Source organism: Peromyscus leucopus, chromosome 12 (assembly GCF_004664715.2).
Source record: "Peromyscus leucopus breed LL Stock chromosome 12, UCI_PerLeu_2.1, whole genome shotgun sequence".
Lineage (NCBI taxonomy): Eukaryota > Metazoa > Chordata > Mammalia > Rodentia > Cricetidae > Peromyscus > Peromyscus leucopus.
The window spans coordinates 64,697,156-64,718,897 of record NC_051073.1 but is presented as its reverse complement, the minus strand read 5'-3'; the positions used below and the strand labels follow the sequence as shown (position 1 = coordinate 64,718,897).

The following is a 21,742-nucleotide window of genomic DNA, read 5'->3' as shown; positions in this document are numbered from 1 at the left end:
CCCCACTGGGGGTTTCCACAAGACTGCTCAAGAAAGCATCCCTAAAGAGAAAGCATGTGTAACCGCAGGTGGGATGTCAGAGTGACTGGATGCAGTCAATTACAAGATCCAAGTAGGAGCTGCTGCCCTGTAAACCTAGGCTCTGCAGCCGATCGATCAGGACTGCCCTCCTTCACAAGGAAGGGACCGTATGATGGACACTGCAAGGTGGCCGCTCCAGAGATGCGTTCAACAGCCCACTGTGGTCTCTTAGACTTTTAATGCCTCGTCCACTATGCTCTGGTAGGCTCACTACATCTCTCTTTCTCCTCTGCTCTGAAGGGTGAATACTTCTACGAACACATCTCACAGCCAAAGCAATGAGAAGGGAAGTAAAAAGGCACAAGTTTTGGATTTTAGGAGACAGGGTATGGCCTCAGCACAGGAAGACACTAAGAAGATAATGTGTGTGGTTGGGGACCATTTATAAACCAAGTAACACAATAGAAAAAGGGGCACTTTTTTTTTTTTTCTGAAACACAAAATCTACCAAAGCTCACTAAAGAGGAATCAATAATTAGCAGACTTAGGGGAAAAAAAATCTGTAATTAAAACCTCCATATCCTGTAAGGTCAAGCTGGGCCTGGATGGTGCCAAGCAGTCCCTCTCCTTCCTATCTATCCAAGGGAAAGACGTAGACTCACATCAACAGCTACAAGTAAATTTCTACAGCAGCTGCACTCACAACTGCCGAGAACGGAAACACCTTAAATGTCCTTCACCATGAAATGGAAAGACGTTAAGACAGTCATACAGGGGCCATCTGGAAATGCATACAAACAGATGAATCTCGGTGCACTTGGCTAGGTAAGTGAGTCCTATCTCAACTCCTCACAAGCTACAACTTAGACGGCATTTAGGAAAACGCAAAGCTGTAGGAACAGAAAGCAGCAAGTCCTAGTAGAGAAGGGAAAAGAAACGTACGTTAACCGGAAGTGAGGAAGGGCAACGTAAGGGTGTGCTGGGGTGTATGTGTGACAGACTGCAGTGTCCAGACACAAACATACACACTGTCAAACCCTCTAAAGCCAGATGCCACAGGACATCAGTTTTCATACATGTAAATTTAAAAATGGCAAAGCACAGGAGATTTCTTTAAAGTACAAAAGAGGACTTTTCAGCAAAAAGAAAGTAAGGAACAGCAACTTGAAACCACCACATTTATACCTGATCTTAGGCAGACGGCCAAGAAGCGATACCCAGCCATCCGACAGAATAAACACACTGACAGAGGGGCATGACACCATTGCGGCTCTCACGCTGCGGCGGGAGACAGGTGCAACCACTCTGGAAAACTGCCTCCAAAGTTTGAAGGCTTTGCTTGCTTTTGTGAATGTAATATGTAAAAGAAATTTTAATATGTAAAATGAATGTTCATAGATGAAATTACTTTGCTGTGTTTTTTTCTCTCTTAGCACCCAATTCCTTCGCATGTAGTAAAAAGTCACTTAACACCATCCTAGAAACATCACTGTCAGCTTTCAAAGCTGGGACAAATGGCCGAGGTGCCTATTTCACGTATCAAAGCAGAGCTGGCCTCCAGGTTCTCTCTGCATCCCTCAGTCTCTACCTGTGACAGGACCCTCCTGGCTGGCACACCCCGCCCCCTACCCTAAACTTCTCCAGCCCAGCCCTGGCTGCCCTTCCGCACATAATCCACCATCTGGTCAGCTGGTCCTTTTTATCTACTCCTCTTGTGCCGCCTGGCTGCTGCACCTGGGTCCCGTCTCTCTCCTCCCTTCCCCTTCCCTCTCTCCTCCCCTGGCTCAGAGTCACAACCCCTCTGGACCCTCTGACGCCCCTGCCTCTGGCTATGCTCTGATGTGTATCTCCTCCACCATACCTAGGAGCAGCCATGTTCCTTTTCCTTTCCTCCACTCAGCCATCCCTAGACATTTACATACACACAATGTACGTTTATCTACAGACATAGATATATACATATGTATGTGTTTAGTAGGTAGATAGGTATGTAACAAGCAATTGTATATGTAATGGCCAAAACTAAAAAGTGATACAGTGGCCGACTGTGGTACACTTGAAATAAGATCACAATTTTTTTTTTTAAGATTTTTTTTTTCTTTCGAGACAGGATCACTATGTAGCTCTGGTTATCCTGGAACTCATTATATATTCCAGATTGGCCTCCAACACTGGCTCCCAAGAGCTGGGATTAGAGGTGTGTGCTACCACATGGGGCACATTTTTTTTTCCTGAGATATATCTGATGGCCAGGCTGGCCTCCAACTGGATTGTAACACTACCCCTCTGGGCCACCCAGCTAGCTATGTTTAAAGGGCACACTAGTTCACCTGGAATATCCACAAATTCTTTGGCGATCCTTGCTTCAAAAGCGGACCCTAGTTCTTCTCTCCTTTAGTGCAAGATGTCTGTCTCTTGCTTCTTCCAAACAGTAATGAAAGAAGCGCAATATGGGACTAGGTAATAAAAGGTACTCATGTTTCCTTTGCCCTTGCTCTTGAGTCCCATTTGGAGAGTAACAGACTCCATGTCATAAGGACACTCCTGCAGCCCTGAAAAGAAGGTCCTTGGTGAAAAACTGGAGCCTCTGGTTAAAAAGTTTATGATTAAAACACCTTAGCATTGGACCCACCAGTCCATGTGAAGACTTCAAATGACTAAGGTCGCAGCCCCAATACTTTGCCAGCGTCTCCTGAAAGACACTGAGCCAGAGCCACCCAAGTGAACCTCTCCCAAACTCCTAACTCAGAAAACTAGGAAGGAATAGAGGTTTGTTATCTAAAGCTCTAAGTGTGAGGTTAATTGCATGCAATACATCAGTAGATAACATTGTCATGAAATGAGTCGGTATACAAATGGTGATTTACTCACATGATGCAATGTTACTGAGCAAAAACAAGAACTCAACTATTACACACACAGTATGACTGAGTCTCAAAATAACTAAGAAAGTTACTAGAACAGCAGAAAACAAATTAGTCAATTATGACAGACTACAGATCGGTAACTGACCAGGAATGAGGAGCCTGGACGAAGAGAGAAGGAATTACAGACAAGCAAAAGGAAACTCGGGGGCACAAAATATGTCAAAGCTTACCAGAATTTATAATGATGCAATATGTATACTATTCCACAGCAAAGCTGTAAAAAGCACTCCAAAGGGGAAAAACGTACTTCGAAATTATAACATATCATCCATATCCTCCAAAACACTGCATTCCCAAAATAAAAATGTATATGCGTTTGAATAGCAGGAAAAGTATTTTAAGAAACTCATTAATCTCACTTGTTTGCATCTTTCTGAAACAAGACCTCACTGTGTAATTCGGGCTGACTGGAAATCCATTCTGTCTGTTGCCCAGGCTGCCTTCAAGCACACAGTCTTCCTGACTCAGCCTCCCCTCACAGACATGCACCATCACGTGATGGTGTACAGGCATATGCCATCACACCTGGCTGGCCTACGCATCTGTATTTCATCCTTTACAGTGAGGACCAGGCTGCTAATGCATGAGCAACCGAATCAAAGCTGTTTCCTATTTGCTGATGTCAAGACATACCTAACGACAAATTTTGCTGGCGCTGAGCTGTGTACAGCCTTGAAAGCCGGGCAGTGGTGGCGCACGCCTTTAATCCCAGCACTCAGGAGGCAGAGTCAGGTGGATCTCTGTGAGTTCGAGGCCAGCCTGGTCTACAAAGCGAGTTCCAGGACAGGCACCAAAACTACACAGAGAAACCCTGTCTTGAAAAACAAAAGAACCACCTCAATTAGTCAACTGGAGTCTCATCTCAATTCCTGGTCACTAATCTACACCTTGCTAAGGTAGACCTTTCTTTGCAGATGCTAAACTTACGAGAGTCACCAAGAGAAAGCTAAGGCTCACTTCCATTTCTAGAAATTTCACACTATTGCTGTGAGCAACCGTGTACAACAAATAACCAACAAAATGTCACGGTATCTCATTAAACTACAGAAACTAATACAGGACTTGAAAATCAGTGCTCACGCTCAAGCTATTTCGCATTCGTGCCTGGGCCCTGCTAGAACAACATTCTCTCTGCTGTGCTCAAGAAAAGATGAACGCCGAGAAGCACATCCAGACGGTAGCCAAGTCACTTCAGAGAGTCTTCAGGAGAAGAGAAACAGGCTACAAATCCACAGAGGCAGCGTGAGACCTGCTTCCCGTTCCCGCCACTCACACAGGAATCACCGACTCCGAGACGAAGTGTTCGCAAGTCTTTTTTATTTGTATTGTCCGGGGACCACACCACTCCTGCCTGATGGACACAAAGTCACTATTGTCCTTTGCAGAATCGATAGGAAGCGGCCGGCGGGGTAGTGGCTCTTGACCCTGTAGGGTCACCGAATCTTTTGTGAGACCCCACTAGGCCTGTAATGAAAAGAGCTAAAATAAATCAAGAAGACTCTTTCTGCAATCCTCAGTGGTTATGTTCCTTGTTCTGTGGTACTGTTATTGTTGTGAGGAAATAACTGATAAAGCCAACTGAAAGAGAGAAGAATTTATTTCCTCTCCACCACAGCAGGAAAGGCAAGGTCCTAAGACACAGCCGTGACAGCAGGACCACGAGACAGTTTGTTACACTGTGTCTCCAGTCAGGGAGCAGAAAAAGACTGAGTGTGGTGCTCAGCTGTTTCTCCTCTTCCCTTTGTGTTACTGCTGGACCCCAGGGCAAGGGATGGGGCCACCTACATCTTCAATCCTTGGTTAAACCACCCTTACAGACATGCCCAAAGGAGTCCCTCCAATGTGACGCTAGATCTGGTCACGCTGATCATGAGGAGTGACCTGACAACCAAACATGTCACTTTTAACCAAAACATTCCACCCCAGCTTTCTAAGGCTCATGGCCATCTCAGTACAAATTGCATTCATCTAACTTCCCAAGTCCCCTCAGACTTCCCAGTTCCAACACTCACTATTCAAAAGCCTACTTTCTCTCATAAGACTCAACGCATGTCTTAACTCTGAGACATTATAAAATGAATAAACAAGTTAACTACTTCCAATATGTAATGAGACAAAGTATTCTCACTCTAAAATGGAGAAATAGGGACCTAGCAAGGAAAAATCAGACCAAAATCCAGTTGGGGAAACATAAAATCCTGCAGCTACATGTACAATATTAAGGGCTCTTGGCATCTTTGGGGCTCTAGTGGCCTCAGGCAGCCCTGCTCCCCCAGTTCTCTTGGGTGTAGGCTCCACTTGGTCCCTGCAACTCTTTCCTGCTGATGTACCAGCATCCTGGCATCCCCAACATCCTGGGTCTCCACTTTAATTTAGACTTCACTAAAAAGGAAAAGGACCCCCCTGCATGGAACCCAACCTTGCCTCAGCACTTTTCTGGAACCTCATAAGACTCTATGACCCCATATTCTTGGATTTTACATGCCAACAAAATCAGCACCGTGTGGGCAATGCTGGCAAGCTCTGCTTCCAGCTCAAGATGTGGTCTGACTCCTCTACCACAGCTGGACCTCTGCTACCTTGGTGGCTGAGCTTAGGGAAACAGACACTTCCCTCGAAGGTGGTTTTCGAGCAGGGAAGCCCTTCAAGGGTGCTCTCAGCTGTCTTTCTCCTTTCCACAGGCTGTGTGGAGCCTTTAATGGTGGGGTCTTCACCTACTGTCCTAGTACAAAGTGTCAGGACACCCCTTAACTGCGCCAATCTCTGTAACAATCACAGGGCTTTCTCCACACTCTGCTTATCCAGGACTTTAAATCTGCTATGCTTCTCAGCAAACTCCACATTTTTCATACCTTTCCATCTCACCATCAACATGAACAAGAGGAGTGAGTGGGAGCCATGACCCAGCCTGGATGCTGCGCTGTCTTGAAATGTCCTCCTCCAATCCCGTCAGGCCACTGCTCTTTGAGTCAGTCTCACTCTCGGTCTCGGGACATGGGCACAGGACAATCAGGTGGCTTTCCAGAATACAACATGAATGGCTTCTAGCTCAATCCCCAAGAGTCCTTGATTCCCTCTGAAATCTTATGATGGTCTTCAATGTCCACACTGAGATCAGTATTCTCAATGGTCCAGTACGTTCTGCTTGTGTGGCTTCTCTAGCCTCAAGTTCTAAGTGTTCCCCTCTCCCTCCTGCAAACCAGTCCTAAAGCCTACCGATCACATGACCAGGTTCCTCACTGCAACAGTCCCTGCTGTGGGATAATGCTTGTGTACACTGGTTTAATAAAAAGCTGATTGGCCAGTAGCCAGGCAGGAAGTATAGGTAGGATAAACAGACAAGGAGAATTCTGGGAAGAGAAAGGCCGAGTCAGGAGACACCAGCCCACCGTCTAGGGAGCAGCATGTAACAGCACACAGGTAAAGCCATGGAACACGTGGTGACATTGAAAGACCCCAGCATACTAGCTTAGCCTAACGCCATTTCGAGTAAGGTCTGAAAAGCACGGAGTGTCTACGGCCGGCCACCTGGCCCCAGAAAAGGGTACTAAAGGTCAGAAAAACAACTTAGAGCCAGACAGCAGGCGTGTCGAGCTCGGGGAAAAACCACGAGCTGTCCTGAGTTTGAACCTGGCCTCATTTGAATCGTCCAATCAGAACCCTGTAAACCGAGCTTCTCGTGCTCCTGCTGCCAGACCCTATAAAAACCCTCCACTCCAGCCCGTCGGCGCGCCAGTCTCTTGAGCCTCTTGAGGGACTGTGTTGCCCCGGGTACCTGTGTTCCTGAATAAAGCCTCTTGCTGTTTGCATCTGACTTATGGTCTCGGTGTGATCTCTGGGCAAGGGTCTCTCCAGAGGGAAGACTACCTTCGGGGGTCTTTCATTTGGGGGCTCGTCCGGGATCGGAGACCCTCCGCCTCGGGACCACTGACCCACTGTCAGGAGGTAAGCCGGCCGGCCTTGGTGTATGTCATCTCTGTCTTGTCTGAGTGTTGTCGGTTTGTCTGAATGTTGAATGTTGTCTGTTTGCGCGCCTGAATCGGTCTGGAGTCAGTGGGGCTGAAGGAGCTGACGAGCTCGGACTTCGCCACTGCGACCCTGGAAGACGTTCCACGGGTCTCTGAAGTCCCCTCTGGGGCACGGGAAGTCCCCTCTGGGGCACGGTCTGAAGTCCCCCCTGGGCACGGTTGAAGTCCCCTCTGGGGCACGGTTTGAAGTCCCCTCTGGGGCACGGTTTTTCGGGGCCACCCCCGAATCGGAAGAATACGTGGTGTTGGTAGGGGACGGAGAATTCAAACACTCCGTGACCCCATCTGAGTTTTTGCTTTCGGTTTTACACCGGAGCCGCGCAGCGAAACTGTTTCTTGCTTGTGTTGTCGGTTCGTTTTGTGTTCTTTGTCTAATCCTTCTCCATCCAGGAGTTAATATGGGACAGACTGTCGTTACCCCCTTGAGCCTAACTACTGACCATTGGTCGGACGTAAAAGGCCGGGGAGAAATGAAGGTGTAGTCATCAAGAAAAATAAATGGATGACCCTCTGTAAGGCTGAATGGGTCATGATGAATGTAGGATGGCCACGGGAAGGGGCATTTAATCTCTCTCTCATTTCCCAGGTTGAGAGGAAGGTGTTTGCCCCTAGCCCCCATGGGCATCCAGACCAGGTTCCCTACATCACCATTTGGAGATCCCTGGTTGAAAACCCATTCCCCTGGGTCAAGCCCTTCCTCCCACAACCCCCTCTTACTCCCCAGCCTTCGGCGCCTCCTAATCCCCTTTCTTCTCTCTACCCAGTCCTTCCCCACAGGGAGCCTTCCAAGCCCCCTGTCCTTCCCCCTGACCCTAACTCTCCTCTCGTAGACATGCTGGTAAATGAACCGCCGCCCTACCAGCCGACCCCCCCAGCGTCACCCGCAACCCCGGCGGCCGCGCTCGCGGCGGCCCCCGCCGCGGCGCCGGCCGTGCTCGCGGCGGCCCCGCCGCGACCCCGGCGGCTGGGCCCGCGGCGGCCCTAGTCACGATGTCGGCTGTGACCCCCCCGGCAACCGCCCCCCCCCCGTGATGACCCCGCTCGCTGGGGACTCGGAGGAAGAAAAAGAAACAGTCCAGTCCCCCATCGCAAGCCGCCTCAGGGGTCGCCGAGCCGGCCCCCCCACTGAGTCCAAAGCCTTCCCGCTTCGGGAAGGACCCAACCATCAGTTACAATATTGGCCCTTTTCTGCCTCAGACCTTTATAATTGGAAACAACATAATCCCCCTTTCTCCAGGGATCCTGTTGCCCTGACCGGCCTAATTGAGTCCATCCTAGTGACTCACAGGCCGACTTGGGACGATTGTCAGCAGCTCCTGCAGACCCTCTTAACAGTAGAGGAAAAGCAGAGAGTTTTCCTGGAGGCCCGGAAGCAGGTTCCGGGCGATGACGGAGGCCAACCCAACTCCCAAATATCATCGAGGCAGCTTTTCCCTTGACCCGCCCAGACTGGGACTTCAATACACCTGAAGGTAGGGAGCATCTACGTCTCTATCGCCAGTTGCTCTTAGCGGGTCTCCGAGCGGCCGCCAGAAGGCCTACCAATTTGGCTCAGGTAAGGAATGTGATGCAGGGAAAGGAAGAATCACCCGCTGCATTTTTAGAGAGGCTGAAGGAGGCTTATAGGATGTACACTCCGTATGATCCAGAAGACCCAGGGCAAGCACCAGGTGTCATCTTATCATTTATCTACCAGTCAGCTCAGATATCCGAACCAAATTGCAGCGGTTGGAAGGTTTACAGGCGCTAGGTTTGCCAGACCTATTGAAGGAAGCAGAGAAAGTGTTCAATAAGAGAGAAACTCCTGAAGAGCGTGAGGAAAGGAGATGGCAGAAACAAGAGGAAAGGGACAAGAAACAGCATAGGGAAATGAAAAAGGTTTTGGCCGCCGTTGTGTCTAAGGGACAGCGGAGAGAGGGAGATAGGTCGGGAGAGCGAAGGAGGCCACCCCTTGATAAGGATCAATGCGCTTACTGTAAGGAGAAGGGACACTGGGCCCGAGACTGCCCCAAGAAGCTACAAGGACCCCGCCGACCCAAGCCCAAAACTGTGGACCTCCTTAGTCTAGAGGACTAGGGGAGTCGAGGCCAGGAGCCCCCCCGAGCCTAGGATAACCCTCAAGATCGGGGGGCAGCCCGTGACCTTCCTGGTTGATACTGGTGCCGAACATTCAGTCCTAACCCATGCCGGAGTGCCTCTTAGCCGGCATTCTGCACTGGTGCAGGGGGCAACTGGAAACAAGAGGTATTACTGGACTGCCGAGAGAAAGGTCCAACTGGCATCAGGGCAAGTAACTCATTCCTTTCTGCATATACCTGAATGCCCCCATCCGCTGTTGGGACGGGACCTATTAACCAAATTGAAGGCACAAATCTACTTTGATGAGAAGGGACCAAGGGTCACGGGTCCTAAAGGAGACCCCCTACAAATCCTTGCCCTCAGCTTAGAGGAAGAATACCGTTGTTTGAGGCAGAACCCCCGGAGAAATCACCTGAAGAGCTACAGAACTGGCTGAGAGAGTTTCCTCAGGCCTGGGCAGAGACTGGGGGCTTGGGCTGGCACGCGATCAGCCGCCGCTGATGATCTCACTAAAGGCCTCCGCGACTCCCGTTTCAATCAGACAATACCCAATGTCACGGGAAGCTCATGAGGGGATTAAGCCCCATATTCGGAGACTCCTGGACCAAGGGGTGTTAAAGCCCTGCCAGTCACCTTGGAACACCCCTCTCTTGCCTGTTAAGAAACCGGGGACAGGAGACTACAGGCCGGTCCAGGACTTGAGAGAGGTCAATAAGCGGGTGGAGGACATACACCCCACGGTGCCTAACCCCTATAACCTTCTGAGCACCCTCCCACCGACCCACGTCTGGTACACTGTGCTAGACCTGAAGGATGCCTTCTTTTGTTTAAAACTGCACCCTCAAAGTCAATTGCTATTCGCTTTTGAATGGAGGGACCCAGAAAAAGGGCTCTCGGACAATTAACCTGGACCAGGCTCCCGCAGGGCTTCAAAAATAACCCAACCCTCTTTGATGAGGCCCTACATGCAGATCTGGCCGGATTCTGGGTCGAACACCCAACCCTGACTCTGCTCCAGTATGTGGATGATCTACTCCTGGCGGCCAGGAGTCGAACCGAGTGCATGGAGGGCACTCGAGCCTTACTGGCCAGACTTGGGCAGAAGGGCTATAGAGCCTCAGCCAAAAAGGCCCAAATATGCCGAGACAAGGTCACCTACCTAGGCTACACCCTGAGCGGGGGGCAAAGATGGTTAACAGAAGCAAGAAAGGAGACGATAATCTCCATCCCCCCTCCTCGGAACCCCCGCCAAGTTCGAGAGTTCCTGGGTACGGCTGGGTACTGCCGCCTTTGGATTCCTGGCTTTGCCGAACTGGCAGCCCCATTATACCCCCTCACTAAACCAGGGACCATGTTCCAATGGGAGGAGAAGCATCAGAAAGCGTTCCAACAGATCAAGAAAGCCTTACTTGAGGCCCCGGCTCTGGGTCTGCCAGATCTGACCAAGCCCTTTGAGCTGTTTGTGGATGAGAACTCAGGCCTTGCTAAAGGGGTACTGGTGCAAAGATTGGGACCTTGGAGGAGACCTGTAGCGTATCTGTCCAAGAAATTGGACCCGGTGGCTACAGGATGGCCTCCATGCCTCCGCATGGTGGCAGCCATTGCCGTATTACTCAAAGATGCCGGAAAACTGACTCTGGGACAGCCGTTGACTGTGCTGGCCTCCCATGCAGTGGAGGCCTTGGTCCGACAACCACCAGACAGATGGCTTTCTAACGCCAGAATGACTTACTATCAGGCTTTACTACTGGACTCAGACAGGGTAAATTTTGGGCCGATAGTTTCCCTTAACCCTGCTACCTTGCTGCCACTGCCTAGCCCCTCCGAGGAGCATGACTGTCTCCAGATTCTAGCCGAAGCACATGGCACCCGCCCCGATCTGACAGATCAGCTGCTTAAGGATCCAGACGCTGTCTGGTACACAGATGGGAGCAGTTTCCTGGAAGAGGGGGAACACAGAGCCGGGGCAGCTATAACCACCGAATCGGAAGTGGTATGGGCATCGTCGCTCCCGCCCGGGACATCGGCCCAGCGCGCAGAACTGATTGCGCTCACCCAAGCTCTCCGGATGGCAGAAGGTAAGAAGCTCACAGTTTATACTGACAGCAGATATGCCTTCGCCACTGCACATGTCCACGGGGAAATCTACAGACGAAGAGGCCTGCTGATGTCCACGGGTAAGGAAATCAAAAACAAAAAAGAGATCCTAGACCTCCTAAAGGCCCTGTTCCTCCCGCTCCAACTCAGTATTGTCCACTGCCCAGGGCATCAAAAGGATGACTCTGCGGCAGCCAGAGGGAATCGGCTGACAGATCTGACTGCTCGAACAGTGGCTTCCCAGCCAGTAGGAAACAGCCAGTTAATGGCTATACAAGAACCACAGCCTGAGAGAGACCCCGTGCCCTATAGCCCAGAAGACCATGAGCTAGCAAAGAAAATGGGGGCGGACTGGGAACAAAGAAGACAGGCATATATACTAGGGGACCGGATGGTCATGCCAACCTCCCATACCCGATATATGCTGAGATTCCTCCATGCATTGACCCATTTGAGCAAAAACAAGATGAAGACCCTATTAGACAGAGAAAACACCGGGGCAGTGCTGCTGAACCAGGATCAGGTACTCCAGCAGGTAACTTCTACCTGCCCAGCCTGTGCTCAAGTCAACGCAGGAAAGGTTCATCTAAACAAGGGGGTTCGCCAAAGAGGCCATCGTCCTGGTGTTCATTGGGAAATAGACTTTACAGAAGTAAAACCTGGACTCTACGGGTACCGGTACCTCCTGGTCTTCGTGGACACTTTTTCGGATGGATTGAGGCATTTCCAACCAAGAATGAGACGGCTAACGTGGTAACAAAGAAACTGTTGGAAGAAATCTTCCCCAGGTATGGGATGCCTCAAATATTGGGGTCAGATAACGGGCCTGCCTTCGTCTCCCAGGTAAGTCAGAAGGTGGCCAAACTATTGGGGTTGATTGGAAACTTCATTGTGCATACCGCCCCCAAAGCTCAGGACAGGTAGAACGAGCTAATAGAACAATCAAGGAGACTTTAACTAAATTAACGCTTGCAACTGGCACTAGAGATTGGGTGCTCCTACTTCCCTTGGCTCTCTACCGAGCCCGAAATACTCCTGGCCCACATGGCCTAACCCCTTTTGAGATCATGTATGGGGCCCCACCTCCTGTTGTAAGCTTTCTCCATCCTGATATTTCATCTTTTGCCACCACCCCTACTTTAGAGGCACATCTTCAAGCCCTCCAACTGGTGCAGAGGGAGATCTGGAAGCCCCTGGCCAAAGCTTATCAGGAGCAGCTAGACAAGCCGGTGGTGCCCCACCCCTTCCAGATCGGGGACTCCGTTTGGGTCCGACGACACCAGACCAAGAACCTGGAATCACGGTGGAAGGGGCCCTACACTGTCTTGCTGACCACCCCCACTGCACTTCAAGGTCGACGGATTGCTGCATGGATCCACGCCTCTCATGTGAAGGCTGCCAGGGAACCCGACCCAGCAGGATCCAGAAAGTCAACATGGACAGTGCGCCGCACACGAAACCCCCTAAAAATAAGGTTGGCCCGCAGCTCCTCTTCCTCCCCCTCCTCTTAATCTCCGCTTACCCCCAGGGGACTAGGGCGGCAGAGAGCCCGCACCTAGTTAAGAGGCTCACTTGGCAGGTCATCTCACAACCTGGGGAGACGGTCTGGCAAACGACCGCCCTTCACACCCCTTTACATGGTGGCCTAACTTGCACCCAGATCTCTGCCAACTAGCAGCAGGGTCAGAGGACTGGGACATCCCTACCACTGACCCCATGAACCCCAGAGCACCAGACGTCTGTCAGGATGGTAAGGGAACTTGCAAATGTAGTGACGAGAGATACGGATGTAGTCACCCTGAAACCAGGGCAGCCCTGTCACAACTATCCTTCTACGTCTGCCCCCGGGATGGTAGGACAGAAAGATGATTAGACAATGTGGGGGTTATGAAAGTTATTTCTGTAAAACATGGGGATGTGAAACAACTGGTAATACTTATTGGAAGCCTTCATCCACTTGGGACCTAATTAGGGTAAAGAGGACTACCCAAGGAGAAAGCCACTCATGGCGTCCCCTTACCCAAGGACATTGTTGGGGAACTGTCACGTCAGGAAGAGATAACACTTACTGGAAGGGGGGGGGGCCCTGTGTAAATTTCACCTGCAACCCCCTGAATATATCTTTTACTCAGAAGGGAAGGGAGATAACACAAGACTGGATTAAAGGTAAAACATGGGGACTTAGACTCTACATGATAGGACGGGACCAGGGAGTCGTATTTACGATTAAGCTTAAAATCACGGAGCCCTCCGCCTCTATAGGTCCCAACCAGGTTCTCTCTGACCAAAAGCGCCCCTCTCTACCCGCTCCGGCACCCCCGAGGGCTACCCCCGACCCAATTCGGCCATTCGCCCAAGCACGGCTCCGAATGCTACTATAACCCCAGTCACCCTCCAGCCACCCAGGCCCGGTACGGGAGACCGGCTATTGAATCTTATAGAGGGCGCTTACTCAGCCCTCAATGTTACCAACCCAAATCGGACTCAGGAGTGCTGGTTATGCCTAGTCTCCACAACTCCCTACTATGAGGGGGTGGCCGTAGTCGGAAGCTTCACCAATTCTTCTTCGCCCCCGTCAGGATGTGCCTCAACACCTCAGCATAAGCTCACAATCTCCGAGGTGTCAGGACAAGGACTATGTCTGGGGACAGTACCCTACACCCACCAACACCTGTGTAATCGCTCCCGGGCACTTGTTCCAGGACCCCACTATCTCGTGGCTCCCAACGGGACTTACTGGGCCTGTAGCACTGGACTTACACCATGCATCTCCCCCTCAATACTAACCAACACGGCCGATTATTGTGTGCTCATAGAACTGTACCCCAAGATAATCTACCGTACACCTGAAGATATCTATGCCCGGTATGAAACAGGGGTCCCCTGTATAAAAAGAGAGCCAGTCTTCGCTAACCCTGGCCCTGATACTAGGTGGATTAACTATGGAGGAGTCGCCGCCGGAATAGGCACAGGTACCACTGCCCTCATGGAAACCAACCAGTTCAGACACCTCCAGGCTGCCATGCATACCGATATCCAGGCACTGGAGGAATCCGTGAGTGCCTTGGAAAAGTCACTCACCTCCCTGTCTGAGGTAGTTCTGCAGAACCGGAGGGGATTAGACCTCCTCTTCCTGCAGGAGGGGGGGTTATGTGCTGCCCTTAGAGAAGAATGTTGCTTCTATGCGGATCATACTGGGGTGGTAAGAGATAGCATGGCTAAATTAAGAAAGAGATTAGAACAAAGACAAAAACTCTTTGAAGAACAGCAGGGATGGTTTGAAGGATGGTTCGGAAGGTCCCCCTGGCTCACCACCCTCATCTCCACCCTTATAGGACCCCTTCTGATTTTATTGCTCCTTCTGACGCTCGGGCCCTGTATCCTAAATCGACTTGTCCAATTTATCAGGGAACGTGTTTCTATTGTTCAGACCTCGGTATTGACCCAACAATACCAACGACTCAACCAGGTGGAAATGGAGCCACATCCCTATTCTTCCCCATGAATGGAGGATTCCATTCCCGAGATAAGAAAATGGGGGAATGAAAGACCCCAGCATACTAGCTTAGCCTAACGCCATTTCGAGTAAGGTCTGAAAAGCACGGGGTGTCTACGGCCGGCCACCTGGCCCCAGAAAAGGGTACTAAAGGTCAGAAAAACAACTTAGAGCCAGACAGCAGGCGTGTCGAGCTCGGGGAAAAACCACGAGCTGTCCTGAGTTTGAACCTGGCCTCATTTGAATCGTCCAATCAGAACCCTGTAAACCGAGCTTCTCGTGCTCCTGCTGCCAGACCCTATAAAAACCCTCCACTCCAGCCCGTCGGCGCGCCAGTCTCTTGAGCCTCTTGAGGGACTGTGTTGCCCCGGGTACCTGTGTTCCTGAATAAAGCCTCTTGCTGTTTGCATCTGACTTATGGTCTCGGTGTGATCTCTGGGCAAGGGTCTCTCCAGAGGGAAGACTACCTTCGGGGGTCTTTCAACATATAGATTAACAGAAATGGGCTGAGTTTAAGTGTAAGCGCTAGTCAGTAGTAAGCCTGAGCTAATGGCTGAGCAGTTTTAATTAATATAAGCCTCTGTGTGTTTACTTGGGTCTGAGCGACTATGGACCTGGTGGGACACAGAAAAACCTCCGGCTACCAGTCCCACTTCTAGTTTTCTGTCTTAGTGACTCTTCTCATCACTGTGACTAAGGTGACTTGGGGAAGGAAGGGTTTATACTCTGCTCGTGGTGGGAAGCAGGATATGGCAATGAGTGGCTCCCCTGGCGGCAGGGGTGTGAAGTGCAATTGTGTCAGAAAGCAGAGAAAGATGAATGCTAGTGCTCCATCAGCTTTTGTCTCTTTATTTAGTCCAGAACCTCACTCAGCCCGTGGGGTAGGAGCCCTGCACTGGGGTGTGCCTTCCTTCCTTGGCTATATCTAAAATGTCTTTACAGACTGCCCAGCAGAGTATCTCCTAGCTGACTCAAAATCCATTCGATTAACAACAAAGATTCACTATTACAAGTTCCCGCAGGTAACAAACACTTGTATTTGTTTCACTTTTCTACATCTTCTGCCCATGCTAAGCTGTGTCTATAGACCTTTCCTCTGTCTCCAGGCAATGGTTCTCTACTGGGTTATGTATTACAATCAAATGGTTAACATTTGAGGGCTAGGCATGACAGCACACACCTGAAATTCCAGCATTTGAGAGGCTGACACAGAAAGGCCATGAGTTCTAGGCCAGCCTGACCTGGCTGAGAGTGCAACACCAACTCAGACTTCTCAGAAACGGAATCACTGCCCATCATGTAGGAGCAGGACCTAAAAGCCAGCAGTGAGCAGAAGGTAGGATCAGGAAGCTCACAAGTGGAAGGCAGCCTCCGTATACAGTGAGCACTGAGCTAGCCTGGACTATCTGAGACCCTGTCGGGAAGGAAGGGAAAAAGGAAAAAGGAAAGGGAAGAGGAAGGTGGGGGAGAGAAGGGGGAAGGATATGACAGGGAACAGTGAAGAGAAAGGACCAAAATCTACATTTACTAAAATCTCCAGGTAGCCAGTTTCTATGGCCACACTGAACTGAAGATTAGAACAACCAGGGGTGCTTTACAGAAAAACAGGAAAGACGGAAAGACAGACAGACAGACAGACAGACAAACCAGCCACACACTTCTGGATTCCTAGTCCTTACTACCAGAGATTCGGACCTTAATTAGGCTGGTTTGCAGCCTGGCTCATACCTGACTTCACTGACAAGAGTTTACCAAGGCAGCTAAATTACTAGATGATGCCCACTAATGCGGAAAGCAGCCTCTTTGATGGGTTTCAGAGCCCCAGAATTAGACAAAAATTAAGAGGTTCACAAGTCACAAGTTCACAAGGCACACTTCCTCTATAAAGGGCTCTACATGAGTGTTTTAATCCTGAGATATGCATTGACTATCACAATTATTCAACCCTGCCATAAATGTAAAACTCAAAAAAATTAATAAAGCTGTGTTCCAATAAAACTTGACCTGAAAAATCAATAAAAAAAATAAATAAATAAAAGCAAGGAACTAGATTTGGCCTGTGAGCCATAGTGGGCTCCAAGAGTGACTTTCTAACTGGCTGCTGGCTTCTCTGATGACACAGATCTAGAGTTGGGGCCGAGGCTTTGTAGGTCCAACAAGTTCACAGGTGATGCTAGTGCTACTGATGTGGCTGGGCCAGGGACCACTATTTAGGAATCAGGATCTCTGATGGACACATAAACCCACAGAGACTGTGGCAGCATGCACAAGGTCAGCACAGGTCCATGCCAGATGGGGTCCCAGCACTGCGAGGGGGAAGGAGACGTGAACTCTCATCCTTAACCAAGAAGCTAGCTCCCGCTGCTGGTGGTGCACATCTTTAATAGGCAGGCAGATCTCTGTGAGTTCAAGGCCAGCCTGGTCTACAGAGCAAGCTCTAGCAGCCAGCGCTTGTTACAGAGAAACCCTGTCTTGAAAAACCAAAAAAAAAAAAAAAAAAAAAAAAAAAAGAATTTTGATATAGATGTAATCAATAAATGAAGACCAATTTACTACATACATACAAATGTCACACATTAGATGTTTAAAACTGTGATAGACAGTTTTATAGACAGAAGCTACCAACAATTCTCCCATGCCCATGCCTGCAGAAAGAAGCATGTCACTGTACAACCAAGAGTTAGACTTTATTCTCTTATCTTGAACGTGGCCGGACTGTGAATCTTGCTTTGATCAAAAGATTGCAGCAGAAGAGGAAGCAATGTGACTTCTAGACCTTGGTTTTAAGAAATAAGAGGTGGGGGCTGGAGAGATGGCTCGGCAGTAAGAGCATTGGCTGCTCTTCCAGAGGTCCTGAGTTCAATTCCCAGCACCCACATTGTGGCTCACAACCATCTATAATGAGATCAGATTCCTTCTTCTGATTTACATGAAGACAGAGCACTCATATACATAAAATGAATAAATAAATCTTTTTTTTTTTTTAAAGAAAAGAAGAGGTGCTAGACACCGAGCCAATGCCAGCCAGTCTTCATACCAGACATGTCGACTCGACTCCTCTAGCCACAGACAAGCCAACAGCAGAACCAAGAGCAGAAGCTAGCTGCCACTTCCCATCCCGCCCCAGAAGCAAGAGTGTGAATTTCTAGGGAGCCCAGTATGGGGAGTGCTGGTCAAACGCCCTCAGACACTGTCAGCCACACAAGACATCGATGGTTATGTTTTGTAAAAACCTTAAAAGCTGGAAACCACTTGATACAGTTGGGGTTTCCGGCTGTGAGCTCTATTTTGATGTTGTTATGACTTCCTCTGCTAACAGAGTTAAGAGAGGAAGTTTTCCTTTGGCAAAGCTACATTCCTTCATCCCTCCGTGTTTCCATTTTGAATTTCTTTAGTCACAGCTCACGACCACCGCTTGTCGTTATTTCTCCCACTTTCTCTAACAGTGGCAGCGCACACAGCTGATTCCCCGGCAACATTACCCGTGCTGGAGAATTAATTCTATTGGAGGAAACGGATCTTTACGTCGGCTGTTACTTCTCGGTATTTTCACCTGGCTTGGGATGAGAGCTAACCCAAGCATTCCCTCACAAAATTTCATTCTTTCTTGTTTTCAGTTATTGAAAAAGTTACATAAGCAAATGAAACTAAATACACATATTAAATCTTCTTAGGAGGAGTAGAGTTTATATCTCAAAATCTTTTTTGAAAATTCCACTTTCTAATCATACATGCAAACAACACTTGACTGACTAAACTAATATTTTGTTTTCTTTACTAAATAATTTTTTATATTTCAATATAATTTATTTAAAACATCTCAACATAGAACTGTATGCACACACATACAAAAACTATTAGCACCTTCTGGGCGTATGGCATGCACTATTGCATTTCATAATTCATTTCATACGACCTGCTAAGCAGGGCTATCTGCACCACACTGAACAACTTTTCATTAATTACACCCAGAAGACGAATACAGTAGTTCAAAATTATCTCCTTCAACCTGAATCTTTTTGTCTTAAAAAGATATTAAATAAATCAATGGTGACAAATACTTCAACTCCAAGTGACTATTTCATACCAAAAAGATATACAGGTGAAAAGATACATCTATAGATATGCATGCTCTAAGCTTCTGCAACGTAAGACAAGAAACAACATCCTTCCGTGAGACTGGAGACCACAGCACACCGAGCACACTGGAGACCACACACAACAGCACACTGTATACAACACACAACAGCACACTGGAGACCACACACAACAGCACACTGGAGACAACACACAACAGCACACTGGAGACCACACACAACAGCACACTGGAGACCACACACAACAGCACACTGGAGACCACACACAACAGCACACTGGAGACCACACACAACAGCACACTGGAGACCACACACAACAGCACACTGTATACAACACACAAGAGACCACACAGCACACTGTATACAACACACAACAGCACACTGTATACAACACACAACAGCACACTGTATACAACACACAACAGCACACTGGAGACCACACACAACAGCACACTGTATACAACACACAACAGCACACTGGAGACAACACACAACAGCACACTGGAGACCACACACAACAGCACACTGGAGACAACACACAAGAGACCACACAGCACACTGTATACAACACACAACAGCACACTGTATACAACACACAACAAACAGACAGGATACCACAGCACACTGGATACAACACACAACAGCACACTGGAGACCACACACAACAGCACACTGGAGACCACACACAACAGCACACTGGAGACCACACATAAGCAACTACTTCAGCGATACCAGGGAGGCACTAAAGCCAAACTACCTCCTAGGACTGCAGAAATCAGATTATGGAACTGGACTACTATGTCAGGATGGGGTCAGGGGCGGTGAGACGGCTCAGTGGTTATAGCACTGGCTGCCTCTCGAAGGACTCAGTTTGCTCCCCAGCACCCACACAGTGATTCACAACCATCTGTAGCTCCAGTTCCAGGGTGTCTGATGCCTTCTTCTGACCTCTGCAGGTACCAGGCATGCACATACATGTAGGCAAAACACTCATTCACATAAAATACAAATGGAAATAAAACATCTCTTTTTTTTTTTAAAGGCAGGGATATGCATGTGCCAATTTTTGAAACGGCTAACTACAACTGAAAAAAAAAAAAAAACCACCACTGATCTATAACTTCAGCCACAATAAGATTAACCCAAACTCCCTCCAAAAAAAAAAAAAAAAAAAAAAAAAAAAAAAAAAAAAAAAAAAAAAACCAACTACACAGAACTCAAAGTGGAGAACTAACTTTAGTGGGCATTATTTTCTGAGATGAAGTTTATGACGGGAGAGCATCATTTTTCTCCTCCAGTGGTATAGCCATTGGCAAACTGCACATGCTCCAGCAAACAACCATGGCTCATACAAGCAATGCTCACTAAACTCAGTATACTAGAATTGAAAATGAAGAAAGCAAATTCACTCTGTCCTCCCCACCACACACACATACGGTGTTTTTATTTCCACCCCAATATAAAGCCCAATCAAGTCATCAAATTAGTCATCTCATAAAGACTGCCACTCAAGAGTGCCCACAGTCACGGCATCATTTACGTAATGATACTTACTGTGTGAAAATTTATCATTTCTTGAAGACTGTCAGAAAACTTGGTCAAACTTGTCTGTAAGGAAGAAACCAAAGGAAAATCAAGTCACTTAAGAGCTACTAAAATTAGTCATAAAAATATTTCTTGGCATTTCTGACAGAAGAATTGAATTATCCTATAAACAATAACATTTACTTCCAAGGACAATCTCAATGGCTCACTGACATGGTCTGCAGAGGTCATGTCTATCACAAGTCTACCTGTGGGAACATGTTAAGGCCAAGAAAAATCAAAGAATTGGTACTGCCCCATCTACAACATGTCTGAAAAGCATCAATAGTGCACCCCTGTAAGCAACTATCCAAATATCCAAATATACCTGTTTCTTCACGATTTATTTTTCATCAAGAAAGAAACAGCAGCAGCACTAGAGAGTATAGTGAGAAATACAAGCTAAGCCGGGACCGTAGGCCGGGCAGAAACCACAGCTCCAAGCACACAGCTGGGTCCTGTTCTGAGGAGACTAATGTTCCGCTCACCACACTATCAACTGCTGGTCTCTGCTCCTGACCACTGGCTGCGTCAGCTCGCCTATCTGAATGCAAACCTGAATCCTGTGAAGCAAGGTTAGGGCAGTGATGCTCCATATGCACACAACAAATCAAACTGTAATATACAACTACCTCAAAAAAACAGAATTGGGGAGCATGGCTCCAAGGAATGGCAGCCCTGCTCTGGTTAAGCTCACTAGAACCATCAGTAGGTAGATGGATGCATAATCATACGACGTTCTGTCACACTCATCAGTGTACCTGTGATTTTAGTGATACCAACCTCAACCACCGCGTCATTACTAGAATACTGTGCCAGGTCTCGGATCCCATTCATGAACTGTTTATTTGCCACACAAAAGGCTTTGCCGGTGTCGATCATTGCGATACAAAGCTTCACGAGCTGCAAAGGAAGAGAGACAGAGTCAGGAGGGAAAATGACTGTAGACGTGCCTTGGTCAACCAAGTGCTAGCACTTACTACGTGAGTTAGCCTACTCACTATAAATCCCACTTCACCAAGAACTAGGAAGTGTTGAAAGAATTTTCCTTTGCCTCAGATGGTCAATTCACAGGAAGAGTTATACCAAAAAAGATCAACCTTTTAGGCCCCAGAGACCATGTGATAACAACATGCCATCTCTTCTTATCAAGTCAAATTCAAATCCGTAATATTTAAGCCCATAGTATTTATTAAATCCTCCTAGAAGAGGGGCTGGGGGATGGAGCTCAGTGGTAGAGTACTTGCCTCACAGGTGAAAAGCCCTGAGTTCAGTTCCTGGTGTGTGTGTGCGCGCGCGCACGCACACACACACACACACACACACACACACAGAATGCCCTAGAAGAAAGAGAAGGGTAAGCGGGCAGCAGTGTGATGACGATGTAACTAAAATGTCTATCTGTGGTACACT

General features: G+C 48.5%; 1 protein-coding gene across 1 annotated transcript in view; it reads right to left on the bottom strand.

Annotated features, from left to right (window-relative positions):
* The window catches only part of Acap2 (ArfGAP with coiled-coil, ankyrin repeat and PH domains 2), a 121,989-nt gene that overhangs the window by 51,661 nt on the left and 48,586 nt on the right, over nucleotides 1-21,742 (bottom strand). The window contains 2 exon segments of the mRNA XM_028894098.2: nucleotides 20,300-20,353; nucleotides 21,113-21,232. Coding sequence (XP_028749931.1) covers nucleotides 20,300-20,353; nucleotides 21,113-21,232 — 174 coding nt within the window.